At 37.8% G+C, this 14,607-nt stretch overlaps 1 protein-coding gene across 2 annotated transcripts in view; it reads right to left on the bottom strand.

Moving 5' to 3' along the window:
• The window catches only part of pitpnm3 (PITPNM family member 3), a 160,015-nt gene that overhangs the window by 87,640 nt on the left and 57,768 nt on the right, over nt 1-14,607 (bottom strand). Inside the window, exon 3 of one of the 2 annotated variants that reach the window (XM_081614744.1) lies at nt 9,882-9,992. In XM_081614744.1, the coding sequence (XP_081470870.1) occupies nt 9,882-9,992 (111 nt within the window). The remainder of the gene's footprint in view (nt 1-9,881; nt 9,993-14,607) is intronic. The other variant, XM_081614745.1, reaches the window with a different exon arrangement.

Raw genomic sequence — 14,607 nt, 5'->3', positions numbered from 1 at the left:
TGTAAGACAGCCTTTGTTTTTAGCTCTGAAGCTAATGCTAACTTTAGCATCATCATCACCTAATAGTTAGCTGGTGGTGGAATCCTTACACAATATAAAACCATGTTATTCCTTTTTTCTAAGTCGTACTCAGAATTTTCCCAAAGTCGTTGAAGCTTATTTAATCAGTATTGTCAACATGGAAAGTTTGTTGTTGTATTTCAAACTCTCCTAGCAACACTTTATTTATTTTAAAGAAAGCGACGAGCACCAGAGTAAAGGCGGCAGTGTTGCCAATACTAATACTGATACTTTTTTATTTACATTTAATATATCATCAAACTTCTGACCTGTAGGGATTTATGTGTTTTTTCTTTTGAATTATTTTGCTCAAAGCAAGAACAAAAATTTGAAAACAGTTTACAGGCATTTGCAAAATACTTTATAAAACATATTAGCATGATTTGATACAGAGTTGGTGTCGATGTTATCCATATTTTGGATTAATCCACTTCTATTATTGGAGAATTTTGGAGACTGAGGTGTGAAAGCCCATCCGTTCTCACTCTTAAATATAAACAGCAGGTTTTTGCTACAGGCCACTCCTTTCTCCCATAGCACTCCCTTGTTTTTATCTGCAACATTTTTTTTACATTTTAACATCCTAAATGTAACAAAAAGAGAAAACTAATTTTTAAATTCTGGGAAGAGCTGAGACTTCAAGAGAAAAACTTTAAAACCCAACCTTCGTTTTATCTTTCCGTGGAACATTTTCTGTTGCCAACCGAACAGTAGTTAGTAAAGGAAATCAGCACAGACAAATGTAATTCCTTTGCAACCCTGCCATGCCATGTGTGCAGGAGCAAAACAAACCTTGGTGAACCTCAGGAGAAACATGTTCTGTTTACATGCAGCACTGTGTTGCTTTGCTGTGGTTTTCTCAAAAGGTTCGAGTCTCTAGCAACACAGACTAGGGAAAGTACATCGCTGCAATTACAACTACTTCCATTGTGCAAATAAAACAGTTTCAATATCTGAACATCAAACTGTTTCTGCATGAGCAAGTCTGGATTGCTTCTGTGTAATGAAATCTTTGTAGAGCTGCATCTCCTACTGTTTTCGTTTGAATCCAAACCACTCAATCAAAACGGCATCGCATATGCATTTAAATTATTACCACCGCAGATGAGTTCTTTGCAGAAAGCATATTTTCAAAATGTGGTGGGATAAGCAAGAAAAACAGCTTCTCTCTAAATAGGGAAACATTAATCTTTTTTTTTACATTTACATTTTTGCGCATTGTATTTCAACCTTCAGTCTCACAGAACAGATGCTGAAAGAGGACAAAACAGCAAAAGTCAAAAGTTCACCACCTCTTGACTCCCCCTGACACCAGAGTTATGCCTCTACAGACTCATAAATCTGTAAACTGCATCACAGTTAAAGCAACAGTAAATTTTGTCTATAATAAATGTGTTTATGTCCTGACAGTATAACATGAGACAGATAATTTGTGAAAAAATTAAGTTCTTACGTCTCCTCCTTACGTTGCCATCTGCAGAAAAACACTACTCCCGGTCAGAAACAACCAATCAGAGCCAGGAGGAGAGTCTTAGCCCTGTCAATCAGGCTTGTGTACAAGCTGTTCACACCTTCGCTGCTCTCTGCAGCTATTTGCCATGAATGCTAGGGCTAGTTAGCATGACCACCAATGTAATTTAATTAAGTTTTCCTATAAAATTAAGTTGTTTCTCCACCATTAGCACCGCTGTTGCAAACCGCCAATCTTGAGCAGCGTGTACATGACTATGATTGACAGTGGTAAGACCCTCCTCCTGGCTCTGATTGGTTGTTACAGACCAATGGGAGTAGTGCTTTTTTTAATGAACTATCCATCTCATGTTATACTGTCAGGACATTGTGACATTTTTAACAAATATGTAAAATAAATACATTTATAAAAACAACCTACTGCGGCTTTGCATTAATCCACAAAGGGACATTATAAAGGATCCTTCCTCCTAGCAGCTGCTAGACTTTATAACCACCACTACTCCCAATAAACTCAACTTCATCCATGCTGATATCTGTACAACTTTACTGTTGCACACATTTTTTTATCACTACTTGTAAATAGTCTGTCATTTCACATAGACATGGACATTTTGTACATTGTCTAATTAGCCAATTAAATAATGTACAAAATGTGCACATTCCTTTAGGTGAGTATTTGCTGTTATTGCCTGTCACTTTGCTGCTGTTGCACAGAAATTTCCCAATTGTGGGACAATAAAGAATATTTCTATTCTATTTAAGGTGAAGGATGGTTAGTTTTGTTCCCGGTTCTTTTTCTCCCAGTCAACACAAAGTATACTCAACATTTTACTCTCTATGGATGTTTAATAGCTTCATCACTACATACTCTGCTTTTCATGGAGAAACTGTGACTTAAGGCCTTTTGTGACATGACTTGAAATGCATTAGCTGTGAGCTAATACATCAACTGCAACTGGTGGCAACGGCATCTGAAAGCTATCAGTTACACCATTGTCTAAAAGTCAAATTTCACCTCTCATCTTCGTTTGCCAAACAGCTAAAGGCCCCAAAATGACACAAAGAGCGCTTTAAAAAAACAAACAAACAAACAAAAAATAAACAGGCTATGGACTGTAAAGCAGTCACATCAAACTAAAATGATTACCAGACGGAGTAAAGATTTTTCCACGGCTGCGATGAAGCAATAAAACCTCCCCTGATGATTTTACGAGCGTGTTAGTAACACTTCAGAGGAGCGATCATTATGGTGACTTGTAATGCTGTCCATTTAAAACGGCATGCCAGTACGAGAACGTAATCTTTGGTCTCCTATAAAAATGTCACAACCTACAACATCTATGAGCTTAAACGCCTTCTCCTCAAACCACCTGTGTTTGTATATTAGGAAAGACAGTGTGATTTTACATTTCACTGCATTATGTGGACTGTGGTAGAGGGGCAGTGTTGACTGAACATCTCCACCTGAATGTAAAGCTGAATGCTCAGTGTGTCATTCTCAGGCAGGTTGTGCTGCCTTGCTATGGGTATTCATGTCCCTAAGGTGAGTCGGTTTGGGGTGTGCTGTGGTCTGGTCACTGACTTGCAAAAATATTCACACACCACTCCAAATTACAGCCACAAACATAAATTTATGATGTTGGGATATTATGTGATAAACCAATTAGACCTGAAAAGTCTCTTGATTTTCTCACTTCCATCTTTTCACATCTGAAGACTAAACACTTTGACCAGTCTTCTAAAGATGAAAGGGAGAATGTCTGTAACAAATGATCAAGTTTTCATTTAGGGTCATTTGGTTATTCTAAGACAAGTACTGTATATCTGTTGATCTAGTCCGTTGCATGGTAGCTCTGACCACACCGTATGTCTGATGAAAGATGAACCGTCTGTCCTTTCTTAAGTCTTTTGCGCAAACTTAACAGATTTTCTTGTAGAATTTTCCTGTGTTTTGCTTTATCCAATTACCTAATCACCCATCTCCAAAACCACTGAAAGCTTCCATAACTTCCACTCAGTTTCACCTTGGGGATGGTGCAATCAGGGAAATGTGCACTTTTAATTTTACATCACAGATTTGGCTTTGACTCTCCTCTTGACACTCTTCTATAAAGGTCAGATTTGTGCAAACTTAACGGTTATCTGTCTTGTCTGTCATGTACCTTGGTCTTCTTGCTGTTTGATCACCAATGTTCTTTAAAAATCCTATGAGACCGCAACAGAAGAGGTGGAAATATACACACCAGGGAAGTCTTTTTTACCAATATGATGACTTTGAAAAAAATGTGTGTGTAATTAGGAGTGTTGGATTAAAATGGGGTGAATAAAAAGGCATGCAACTGCTTTCAGATTTTCACTGACAAGAAATCCTGTCATTTCCCACCCACCTCACAATGGCTCACTATGTTGGACTTCTCAAAAAATCCAATGAAGTACATTGATTTTTATTGGTTCTAAGAAGACAACTTGCACTGTAGGTACCAGTTACTTTGTGCTTTGTTGACAAAAACAAGCCCAATGTGTCACTGAAGAATAATGCAGCACTTACAGAGAGGAAGAAAGTATCTATAGTTTCCATACGTCTTCAAAATCTTTCAATAAACAGAAAAAGGTCTTGATAAAAAAGAAAAAATAAGAGATGACAATAGTATTTTTAGTCATCATCTCTGCTCACATTACTGTGGAGCTGTAAAATAATAAATGAGCGCTGCTGGAGTGGACCACTTCATGAGTCATTACTGGTTTTGTGAGTGGTCCGTTGATGGGGTGCTGGTGTAAAGCATTGGTAATGTGGTCACCACATGACTGCAGGAGCAGCTTCTTTCATCTCCACAGGCCCAGATTGAGCTCGTTGTGAACCGTAACGGCCATGATTAAAAGCAATTCTTACAGTAGCTTATCAAACCACCGATCTGACCTTTACACACGGTGGCCTCTGCTAGTCAGCAAACATTAACAGAAGTTATTTCAGAGTCACTGAAATAACTTGGTAATAATGAATAAAAATTGACTGAAAATTATCCAATGAAATGATTGTACAGATATCGATTTTGAAATATGGCTCGTCTGAATAATTTTTGAAAAATGATAAATGAAACAAGTCAGGGCAAAAATGATGGTTCCTCTGGAAAACATTGAAAAGAACTGGACTGCATGTTACACTAATATGTGTCTTCTACAATAATTAGCTATGCAGATGTCTTCAAGCTTGTCAGTCTACCTATTTAAAGGGTGACAGGTAGTAGTCCCTCTGCTATTTGAGAATTGAATGTGTTCCGTACTGGACATGGACCACAGGAAATGAAGGGGAGAGTTGATCCAGGAGGTTAAAAAGACAATTAAAGGTAAAGGTTATAAGACCATCACCAAACTCCTGTGGTTCTTTCAAACGTTTAAGATCAATCGGACTGCAGGCAAGCTTTATGGTTGTGCCCTAAGGTGGAAAATTGAAACCAAAGATAATAGGACTGGTAACCAAAGAGTCCAGAATGACCTCCAAAGAAGTCAAAGGTTATCTCCAAGGTCAAAAAGGTACATCAGTGTCAGATGGCACTATCGTCATTGACTGAGTCAAAGTGGACTTCATGGGAGATGACCAAGTAGGGAAGCAAGTCGCAAAAAGGCAGACTGGAATTTGCCACAATAAGAACTGACAAGCCAAAGTTTTTGGGACAATGTTCTTTGGACAGATGAGATAAAACTGGAGCTTTTTGGCAAGTGACATCTTCTCTATGTTCAGACACCAACAATGAAGCATATAGACAAGACCACTTCCATGCTTCAAAAAGTGAAACATGGAGGAGGCTCGATTATTGTCTGAAGCCATTTTACTGCATTAGGCACAGGGAGTATTGACTCTGTGTGGGCTATGAAAAAAAATCTCAAGATTATTGCTGTATTCTGAAGAGAAATATGCTGCCACTTGTCACAAAGTTTGGCCTCAGTCACAGGTTATGGGTCTTCCAACAGGATAATGACCCAAAACACAACTAAAAACCCCCAAGAATGGCTAAGAGCTAAGTGTTGGTCTTCTAGGTGCCCTGATCTAAATCATATGGAAGGAACTGAAACACGTAATCTGGAACAACTGGAGCAGTTTGCCTGCAAGGAATGAGCCAAAACACCTGTGGACAGGTAAAGAAGTGGCATTGATAGTTACAGTGACTGATTGTAGTGACTGACTCAATAGTTTGAGGTACAAAATATCAAGCTACCATTACAATCATTGCTGTCCAGGCCTCATTATTATTATTATTTTTTCTTTTTTATGATTCTGTTCAACTACACTTCATAAGCAACATCTGATTTTCATGGCTTAGTTTTCAGTAAATGTTTAATACTTTTGTCAGTTTCAAGTCACTTCAGTGACCACTGTGGGGTTTCCGGTCATTGACATGGGGGTCCGAACATGTTTGTCCACATGTGTCCAAGAAGAAGAAAATGAGTCCGTCAAACCAGTAAGCCATCATTTCATAGCCGACACCAAAAATCTGGTAAAAAGATGTAACAAAAATTACCAGCTGTTATGTTTTATGCCGATTTAAAGCCATAGAGCTTTTTCATCTCTGGTTCATTTGACTACACGTCTCCCAGCACTAATTTCATTTTACATGACACTGCGGTATTCCATCTTTGATAGAAAGAAAAAATGTAATGTGATTTTGGTGGTTAGATATGCTCTCCAGAGAGCTTCAGAAATGTGATCAAATAACTATTTCCCATGGAGAAAGAGTTTGGAAAATCATTTGATTTGTTGCAATCACTCACAGAGAACAGAATGGGAAAGTGGGCAATCTCCAAAGCCTCCTGCTGGAGAACTACAGTAAGAAATGTAATCTTATCTTCGCAACAACTATTAATAAGTTATATACCAACTTTCTGAAAGATAATGGTGAAGGTGATTGAAAATATCTGTCCAAATCGCTACAGAAATAGTTCACACACTTAACCTCTTTCCATGACATCTTAATCTCAAGACCTAAAACCTACAGAACACATTTGGAGCGTCGTACTGAGGAGAGATGAGTCTGATCTGTGTGCGTGAGGAATGCTGAGAGATTCCTCTCCTTGTATGCTCCGACCTTATTAAATGGGATAGGAGAATAATAATAAGCTTTGTTATATTTGCCAAAGGGGCTGTATTAGCAGTAATTTGAAATGTGGGATTTTTCTTTCCCCCACTCCAATGTACACCAATTAAAGGTTGCATTTTTATATGTTCCCATTGTGGGAATATGCTACTGCAATTAAAAATTTGTTTATTCTACAGCTTTTTATAGTTCATTTGGGTATTAATTTGACTTTTCATTCATGACACGTTTATAGAAGTGTTTGCTTTGAAAGATGTCCAACTCTAGGACAGAAACCTAGATATACATCAGTCAGATATTTGTTGGCTTCACCAGAAACCTTTGCAGGATCCAGTTAGCGATGGGTTTTCTTCTTCTTTTTTTAAATCAAGGTTTCATTAAAATTAATAACAGAGGAGGAAGAAAAATGTAAACTACCCCACTTGCGGAGCATGACTTTTATTTTAACTAGCGCTTTTGATGCGCATAAGGAAACGTTGCTTCGTGCCTTTTCTAAGGCATCACAAGGCATAATTAAGAAGCACTGAACACATATCAGCATAAGAATATCTCCACCTACATTCTGCTGTATGGGTGTTTTATTTATTTATGTTCATCCAGGGATCATTTACAAAATGCCCCACCATATGTGAGTAACGGTAATGTGGCGCTTCTCGCCTTAATGACCGCTTTACTCCAACGTAGGTGGATGTTGTTTGTCAAGTAAAATGTGATGCGGAAGCCCGAATGGAACGACCTTTCCAAAAAATTAACATAAACCACAGAGAGCTGAGCGCAACGTGAAACTTTCAGTAATAACACACACACGCACACACGCCCAGGAGAAATAACTGCCCGCCTCTGCTGACCGGCGCGGCTTTTGCTCCTCTTCCCCCCTCGCCGGCTTTTGTTTTTCTGCCCACACGTTTACAGCATGGATGGTTGTGATAGTCATGGTGTTCTGTGCATGTACAAACAGACCTCTGTCAACAGATCCTCAAAGTGAGTCAGCTGTGCTGCGTGATCATCTCCACTGGCGAAATCAGCAGTGATTACCAGAAAGCCTCTGGCTTCAACTCGCCAAGCCTCCATCGTTTTCTAACCAGGTCTTACTTCGAAGGCACTGTTCTCTTCATAAAAGAAGAGTTCATGAACCAAAAAGGCGTTTCAGAGATAAACCCTCATAGGGACAACTATAAATGACCTGAATAGCTAATATTTTGGAGCCGAACAGAGATAAGATTTGTGATTTCAGTCTCTGTGGCAGAGCTTTTCTCCCTCTGTTTGAGACAAGAACAGCTGCAGCTGATAGATCCGATAAACACAACCTGCCTGAAACGAAACGGCTCGCATGTAAGAAGCCAAACATTTAAATGTTTTTCCAAAGAATAGAGAAAGAACATTGTGGGGTAATAATGATGGACAAAATGTGCTTTATTTGCTTCATAAAGCATGTCTTGCTTGTTCTGTTTTCTACCATTCAATTGCCAGTTTGTTACAACATAAACTGCTGAAATTTGTTTTAAAAAAAACTTTGTCATAATGGACTGACGGGTAAATGTATAGAAACACAGAATGCTGAAATGGTAAAAAATGGAACATAAGTAAATAAATATTGAACTGTAGCATAGTCGCTAATTTGCAACGGAAAATGTGTGAGAACTTCTGCTGCTAAAACCATTTGGTCTGCTAGGAAAAAAATTCTCTGTTGGAAACTTTTTGCCCTAAAATTATGAAATTATTGAATCTTTGAATCCCATCAAGGAGAAACAAAAACCTGAGAGAAAACAGTTCATGTCACCAGGAGACTGCAGCTGGTGTTTGTGAGGCTCAAGTTCATCCAGTAAGAAAATACTTTACTACTACATTATTTTTATGCATCATTTATGAATACAACATTAATGTCTGCAGATTTCTCCAAACACTCTTCCTGCAAGCTTAGCGATAATAATTAGCTTCAGCTCATATGACATATTTTAGCATTAGCTTGAAGTAAATGTTTGTGGACAGAAAACATGTTGCCGGGAAATTAACGGACGCTCTAACTGCAGATGGTCTTTTGGTGCGTTCACGCCGAATGCGTTTTGAGCATCAGGTGCGTCTGGTTTACAGTCAAAGTCTATGTGGAGGCACGTCTAGGGCTGTTGCGGTGCGTTTTGAGCCTCTAGCGTGGAGAGATTTGAAACGTTTGGAGCGTTTTGAGCATTTGATGTGTCAAGTCCATCAGACCTTGGATAGGTCCAAGGTCTGTCAAAACCAAAACTAAAAATGCTTTTGGCGTGCACACGCATCAAACTTGAAGCTTCAGATGAGTTTTTGACGTGGGGAACGCGTTTGGTGTGAACGCACCATTATGTGATTTAAGGGATCTTATAAACTGTGTGAACAAAGTAGTATTTTGACATCTACCTTACTGTAGTGTAAAGCATCACAAGTTAATCACAGACTGATCATGTGTACAGAGACTTACAAAACCATATTAATCTTCATTTTATGAACTCTAGCTTCAATGCCTTTTTCTTGACTGGACATTATTTTTACACCATGCTAGATTAGTAATGAGGAATGGGCCAGCTCCAATTACAAGACCTACTGTTAATTCAGGTTCAAAACTATTAAAATGTTCAGACTTTTTAACCCAGGGTTTTTTTGTTCGTTTTACCAATTTTATAACCTCATAAAAAGTTAACAAAAGCAGATGCCTAAACCTTATACCATCATATTTTGGCACCATTCTGTTGCTGTATTGGCTGCATTTTTCTCACTTTTTTTCTTTCATGTTTTTTTATACAACTCTGTTTGGGTCATTGAACTAGGAATGCATATTTTGAGCTACAATCTTGAACACATCTGAAAATTAAAGTCCTCCACCCCTGATGTTTACCCTTAATCCGTGTTGCATTTTTTGTTACGTCTCCAAGTCTTCTTAAAAAAAAAATACACACACACACACATAATCTATGACTTTGTCAGCAGAGCTATTATAGGTCTGGTTGCAGTTTCAAGTCAGAAAATATTCCTTTGCACCTATTACGGCATCACAGGATGAAGTCATCACATCTTTTACTCTTTTTAGCCTCTAATGGGCAAAAATGACTTAATGTAGCTCTAAATAGAAGCTGCACTCTATCTACAATCTCACCACTATTGTCATTATTCAGCAAATAACTCTCGCTATCATTCCAGGCAATTTAAACCTTCCCTCCGGACGCGAGCAAGACAAATGCACACTACGTGAGTCTGATTATAGTGTGTGTGCACGGGTGTGTGTGTCCGTACCGTGAGTCTGGTCCTCCATATGTCCCAGAGTTTCGATCTGCTCCACCAGGTCATTTGAGTTCCACTGACTCATGCCCAGCAGAATGGCGCTCTTCCCCTCCATAACATCTGCTGGGACACACACAAACACAGAGTACACACTTAAAAAATGAGACAAACTGCAGCAAAAACAAACTTCATACATATTTGCTATATTACCAAAGTAAAGAGATTTTTGTTGAAAAGAAAAGAAATAAAATATTTGATGTTTCTCCTCAAGTGTTTAAGCTTTCTGCCATAACGGGCAACGTTTGCATCCAGAAGCAGGTGCGGGGTTCTCCATCTGTTGGGTGTGGTTTCGTTTAAATTTGGCCAGACCGAGGAGGAGTACTCTTTGCCCATGCCAAGCGCGCACACAGGCCAATATGTAGCAAGTAAACAACAAAAACAAAAAGCCACATGACAGATGATGATGACAGGAGAAATAACAAGGCGTGGCAGCCATGCAGTGTACTACATATGGCTTGTGACGGCAGGAAACAACTCAGACAGCTATTGTACTGCCAATGCAACACTGGCACTTGGCAGGGATGACGCTTCTGCAGACTGAGGATATCTGTACCGTAGACCATTACATATATTTTTATCTATGTCTAGTATCTCAAACAAAATAACTCTGCTGGGTGATTAAAAAAAAAATATTTTGAATTTTGAGTCTGTTACATTTTTCTAGTATTTTGAAAAGTAAGCAAAAGCTAGAAAATAAAGGTGGGATTGATTCAATCCAATATCAGTATCAGAAAGTCTCCAAGTTTTAGGTTGCAGTTAAAAAATGTTGCCTGCTTAGATAGAATATGAGCAGTAATCAGAGTAATCTGTGTGTGGATGTGTGTGAGAATGGGCGAATGTCTAAATGTTGTGTGAAGCGCTTTGGGATCCTATGGACTAGCTAAAGTGCTATACCAATAGAGGCCATTTACCATTTTACAACTTAATCTTATGAATTATGTATAAACAGACATTTTATGTATAAAAGAGGGGCTTGTTATGTAAGCAGCGTGTAAAGGACAATCTGCCTTCTACGGTTTGCTACTCACCTGTGCCCTCTTTAGAGATATTTAGGTGTTGAATGGAAGGACATGTTGTACTTTAACATAATTTGGATGGCTACTATTGGGAACTTAATGGGTGATTTTTTTTTCTTGGACTTAGAGGAATCGAGGCACTTTAGTAGTAGTTTTGGAAAGTAATGTCAAAGTTTATAAAAAAAAAAGTACCAGATAAGTTTCAGAAAACGAACCTCTAAGTTTCACGAAAGTTCCTTTATAAGGTGAACTTACTTTAACATACTTCATTCAATATGAAAAAAACACTAAATTAGCAAAAATTCTAATATTAGTTGAAGTGCTATTAATTGCATCATTAGTAGTTGACCAACATTAACTCAATCCATTCAGCGTAGTATGAAACTTAGCTAACATGGTAGCATTTCCTAAAATGCTTTAAAGGTACCACTAGCATGCTGACCTACACCGACATGCTCAGCATAGGTCAGTATGCAAAAACTCATATAGAAACTAAAATTACTGTAAAAGTTCATGTAATGTGCTCCCAATTATTTGTGGGCTACCACTAGCATGTTGACTAAAGTTGTTCACTTCAGCATTTATGTCAAAATTAAGTAAGAAGCTAATGTTAGATAAAATGCTATCAGTAGCATGTGGGCTAAAATTACAATGTTGACTAGCATTAATTCAACTCCATTTATTGTGTTAAGTTTAGCTTTATCAAAATAAGCTAAAATGCAACTTTTTTGTGTTTTTACTTTTTTTTAATGAGAAAGTAACCACAAAGCCTAAAGGGAGTTTCAGGAAATTACCTGTTAAGTTTTGGGAAGCAACCAGGAAGTACCATTAAAGTTCCAGAACATAGTAAAGCTAAAGTAGGTCATATTTTTTAAAAATAGAATGTTATCAAACAGTTAAAATGCTTAAATAACCAAATGCACTAAATGAATAATATAATTTGGATTAATTTCTCAGACTGATGATATTAAGCCTTTCTTTTAGTTAATTATGATTATTTTCCACTTACAGCCATAAAAACACATTCAACATTAGCTTATGATGACACTGAACCAATAAACGATTTACTTATACAGGATTTACTTCGAGTAAATCTTGCTAAATACCTTCTTGAAGATTATTATTTTTAATCTGACAAACAAACCTCATAAAACATTTTCTAATTGACTGAATATGACCTTAAATTGTTACTGGGAGATTTTGTGGCTGGTTGTAGCAAGTTCTAGAAACATTCAACTTGTTCCACTCAAAAAGCAGCAACTTCTTTAAAATTAGAATCTTTTAAATTCAATGCAACACCCTCCACATTTTTTGTAGGTCTAGCAGCTATATAGCTGGCAATGATGCAAAGATAATCATAACAAGATAGTTCTGACACGTATTATGTAACTACCGCTCTCATAAATATAAATATGACTCAAGACAACCAAAAGGGACTATATGCAATTATTTTTCTTATGTATTGAGAAAAAAACCCTAACACCTTTAGGGCTCTCTATAAACCAAATGTTTACACCTCACACAAACAATGTGAACAAAACCAACATGGCAAAGCTGCTCACTGATAAATCCTCTAACCTGTTCAAATAATTACAAAAAACCCACCAGAGGGTTTGTGTATTTATACTTATATATATATATATATATATATATATATATATATATATATATATATATATATGTATAATGTGTGTGTGTGTGTGTATAGCTTTGTTTCTGTCAGTAGTAAATATGCTCTGCCAAGCAAGAAAAGCACAGACATTTATCATACTCTATCTTGTTACGAATGCTATACATCACAGGTTAAGTAATAAAAGGGTTTTAATAAATGTGGACATGAGAAAATAACATGGACTATGAATCAAATGACGTTTAAAAGAAAAAAAAGAAAAAGAATGGGAACCGCATTGAATACAAATGACTCCGTTGGTCTTCAGAGTCAGTTCTTTTTAATCAATTTGATTTACAAACGACGCCTTAAGTAATTACATTTGCTTTTGACGTGATCACAAAATAAAAGCGCTGAATTTTCTATTATGCAAATTTCCAGCTCCTTCTCTTTATTTATGATCCTCGTCTGTCTTTCTCAGTGCATATAGGTTTGAATGTGTGTGAGTGGACTCTGGCATTGTGCATTCAGGTCACGCTCTTGACTTTAATACACAGCAGAACCTCATGCTCTTTGCCAGACAAGGTGGGTCGTGATGCCAGAGCAAAAAAAACAAAAAAAACAACTGAAAAACTGGACTCCAAAACTGAACTGCCAACCAAACTCATTAGAGAAGCGTACCCCATTGAAAATATATTTGATTTTCCATTTTAAAAACACACCCACTGTGCACTGTACAGATTATGATTAGCGTGTTCCAAAACACGTTCTACAGTCATGGAGAATAAATGAGGCCGTTCCAGAAGATCTCTGGCTGAGAGGAAGGATGCAAATGAGTTCCAGTTTCCCCCCCATCCACACGTCCAAATGTCTCCGGGCAAGACACTTATCCCCACACTGACAGTCGGCTAGCGTGAGTAAACTGTGGCTTAAAAACGGTTTAGTCTACAACATTAAAGAAAGAGACAGTTTAACAATAAAATTAAGGAAATTTGTGAAGAGGAGTGATGTAAATTTAGTCAGGAAATGATAAGAAATTATTTTTCAAATGAAGATTAAACTTTCTAGAGAGATGAAAAAGAAAATCTCACATGGTTCGATCTTACTCGTTTCACCCTCCATGTACTGCAGACTCTGTTGCGGTGTAATGGATGTCTTGTAAAAAAATAAAATAAAATAAAATAATTTCCTGTTATCTCAGTGGCAGATGAACATTTTCCTTACTGAAAAGGCATTTCTGGAGGCCCACAATGGGAGAGGACAACAGGGAGTTAGCTTCAGGTTGCCCGGTCTGTGCTGCGGGGCACATCCCGGCTTCGCTCCCGTCCTCTTTCCTGGACGACCATGGTCACTTAATGGCCGAGCATTTTGCAACCGCACTGCCACCTTTCAAGGTTATCACCGCCATCAACGCGATAAAGACCCTGTTTTCTCCCCAGGGGGCGTCGACTCAGCGACTCCTTCTAAACACCGTCGAGCCGCAGAAACCACAGCTCTGCTGCAACGTGTCTTATTCCCTGAAGGGACTGAAAGGCACTAAAGATCACTTGAGCTGATAAGGCTTCCTGCAATGCAAAATTTAGCTTTACATATTTAACATTCAAAGGTTACCATTAGCAGTTTGAAAAGTTTAAATATTTGTTGTAAAGTGAAGGGGAACAAAGAGGGCCTCTTACTCTGTAATGGATTTGTATTTCCTCTGCTTGTTTGATGCTGGTAATGGTATTTTAATGTTTATCTTGAATGCTTTTAGTCAAATTGGTATTAAGCGACAGCGTACACGGTGTAGCGATTTTAAACGCCGATACAGGAAACGATATATTTCAGAAATTACTGGATGGTGAAGTTACAGGTAAATATCAGGACTAAATGATCCCTGCAACAATAAAGCCTTTTATAGTAAACAAACTTATGAGGTTTTTATATTTACTTATGTTTTTACATTTTGGAGAATTTTTTTATCATTTGTAAAGGAGGGGTATTATGTAAAACAGGGGTGTCAAACTCCAGTCCTCGAGGGCCGGTGTCCTGCAACTTTTAGATGTGCCTCTGC

This window comes from Poecilia reticulata, chromosome 13, assembly GCF_904066995.2.
Source record: "Poecilia reticulata chromosome 13, P_reticulata-male-v2, whole genome shotgun sequence".
Taxonomy (NCBI): domain Eukaryota; kingdom Metazoa; phylum Chordata; class Actinopteri; order Cyprinodontiformes; family Poeciliidae; genus Poecilia; species Poecilia reticulata.
This window is presented reverse-complemented; position numbering and strand designations above follow the sequence as displayed.